The sequence below is a fragment of the Cyprinodon variegatus genome, unplaced genomic scaffold (genome assembly GCF_000732505.1).
Source record: "Cyprinodon variegatus isolate N-32 unplaced genomic scaffold, C_variegatus-1.0 Scaffold107, whole genome shotgun sequence".
NCBI classification, from domain to species: domain Eukaryota; kingdom Metazoa; phylum Chordata; class Actinopteri; order Cyprinodontiformes; family Cyprinodontidae; genus Cyprinodon; species Cyprinodon variegatus.
This window is the reverse complement of record NW_015150560.1, coordinates 1,395,868-1,397,797: the sequence shown is the minus strand read 5'-3', so window position 1 is coordinate 1,397,797 and position 1,930 is coordinate 1,395,868. Positions and strand designations below refer to the sequence as shown.

The 1,930-nt window shown below is 32.7% G+C and overlaps 1 protein-coding gene across 1 annotated transcript in view; it reads right to left on the bottom strand.

Moving 5' to 3' along the window:
* Positions 1–756: 756 nt before the first annotated feature.
* The window catches only part of LOC107084698 (cell cycle control protein 50A-like), a 9,460-nt gene continuing 8,286 nt past the window's right edge, over positions 757–1,930 (bottom strand). The window contains exon 6 of the mRNA XM_015374639.1: positions 757–1,368. Within this exon, the coding sequence (XP_015230125.1) occupies positions 1,187–1,368 (182 nt within the window). The 3' untranslated portion in view covers positions 757–1,186. The remainder of the gene's footprint in view (positions 1,369–1,930) is intronic.

Below are 1,930 nucleotides of genomic sequence, written 5' to 3'. Positions count from 1 at the left end.
AAAACAACCGTAGAAGTTGTAATGATCTTTTGAGGAAGTGTGCATATGGAAAATACAGCATGAATTGTAATAAATCTTAAAGACATAATTAATTACATAATATCATGTAAGGATGTAATTCAGAGGTGTCAAAAGTGAATCCATGTTTATTAATCCAGTAGAGGTATGAATCCTAGCGTTTAAAAACACCAGATGTTAGAGTACCAACTTGTTTTTAACTCTATTAAATAGTAAAAGGACCATTTTTAAAACTTCTTAAAGTATAAAAGTAAAAATAATGCAGCAAAAAAATGTTAGGGACAGAAGCTTTACTGCTCTACCCTATTGAAGGAAAAAATGTGTACAATTCTGGATGATAACTTTCTTAGATTTCATTTTCTTAATTTTATATCTAAAGGTAACAGTGTCAAATTTAACTTTGTATCATTTGAAAAACTATTTATTTTGGTATGTGGCAAGCAACAAGTTGGGGCAACACCGAGTCTGACCGCAAAGAAATGAATTGTCTGAATGAAACTCTTTTTTTTTATTATTTGTAATTTTTTTAATACCAACAGGCCATAATAAAATAAGTTTAAATTAAACAAAATTAATGAGTCTGTTTTTAAATGTAAGGAGTAGAAAATTTTGAGCCATCATACACATTTCCTAAAACACTATTGCTTTAAGTTTGTAATTTAAAAGAAATCCTACAACTTCTGAGAAGTATGACATCTAAACATCGAGAGTAAAAGCATCAATAAGACACAAAGGAACTAAATAAGATCTTGTTGTTTTATTCAATAAATATCAAGATAAAGTCACCCGTTTCAAGGAATACTAAAAGTTAAGACAAAATCTTTGAGGTTGAGTAACAGAAAACATAAGGATAGCTTGCACACCGTTTCCCTGAGTAAGATGGAAATATTTACAGTTTTTACAACATCTCCATGAAAACTACCTAAAGGTAACAACCTGATAAGTTTTAACTGGATTTTCATAAAGAAATATGGCTTTAAGATCATTGACCTCCCAGGAGGAAGCAGCTCAAACCCTGGAGATAAAATAAGCTATAATGAAAAAACAAAGATAACAAAAGAAAACTCAAAAATCCTAAAATAAACATTGCAGTTTTAGTTCAGAGGTCATTCTGATACTAAATCTGATACCAGTGAGCCTGAAGCTGCCTTTGGCCTTTTAAAGCTGCTCAGTCGTCTTCTGGGAACTTGAACTTTGCGTAAACGATGAGCATAACGATGGACATGACGATACACAGGGAACCCACGACGAGGTAAGCAATGCCCAGGAAGTCGTTCTTTCCTCCCATCCAAGACACGTTGCTGAGCACCACCTTCTTCCTGCCGTTGAAGCTCACAACGGGATAGTCTTAGGGAAAAGTGTTAAGGTTATACATCAGGTTTGGAACTCCAAACACTTTATAATATAACAAAAACATATTTTTCTGCCAGAATGCATAGAAATCTCCAAAATATGATAAGTAGAATTTTTCTAAGTAAATAATTTATAAAAAAAACTCTATCCAAAATAACAATGGCAGCATTTGGACAGAATATGACAAAAAAAAAAAAAATTCTATTTGTTTTCTCTTACCTTTCTTTGGGGAAATATTTAAATAAATGCGTGAGCATTTGGCAGCAACAAAAACAACAGAGTTAGCGCTCTTACCTTATGTAAACATCTTTTACACACAAACAGTGGTTCAAATAAGGGCTTCTACTTTTAAAGGAAAAGTCCGCTCATATTCAGAATTCAAACTTCTGAAAGTACTTTAAATATCAAATTATTCCAAACTGTTCAGTAAATTATAAGTGTTTTTAAATCAGAGTAATTTTCATTTGAAGGCATTTGTGCTTTACTGGAGGCATCCATGTTTGTCAAAGAACACTACTGCCACCTACTGGTTTGTGACGTCACGGTGCGGTATCGGCTG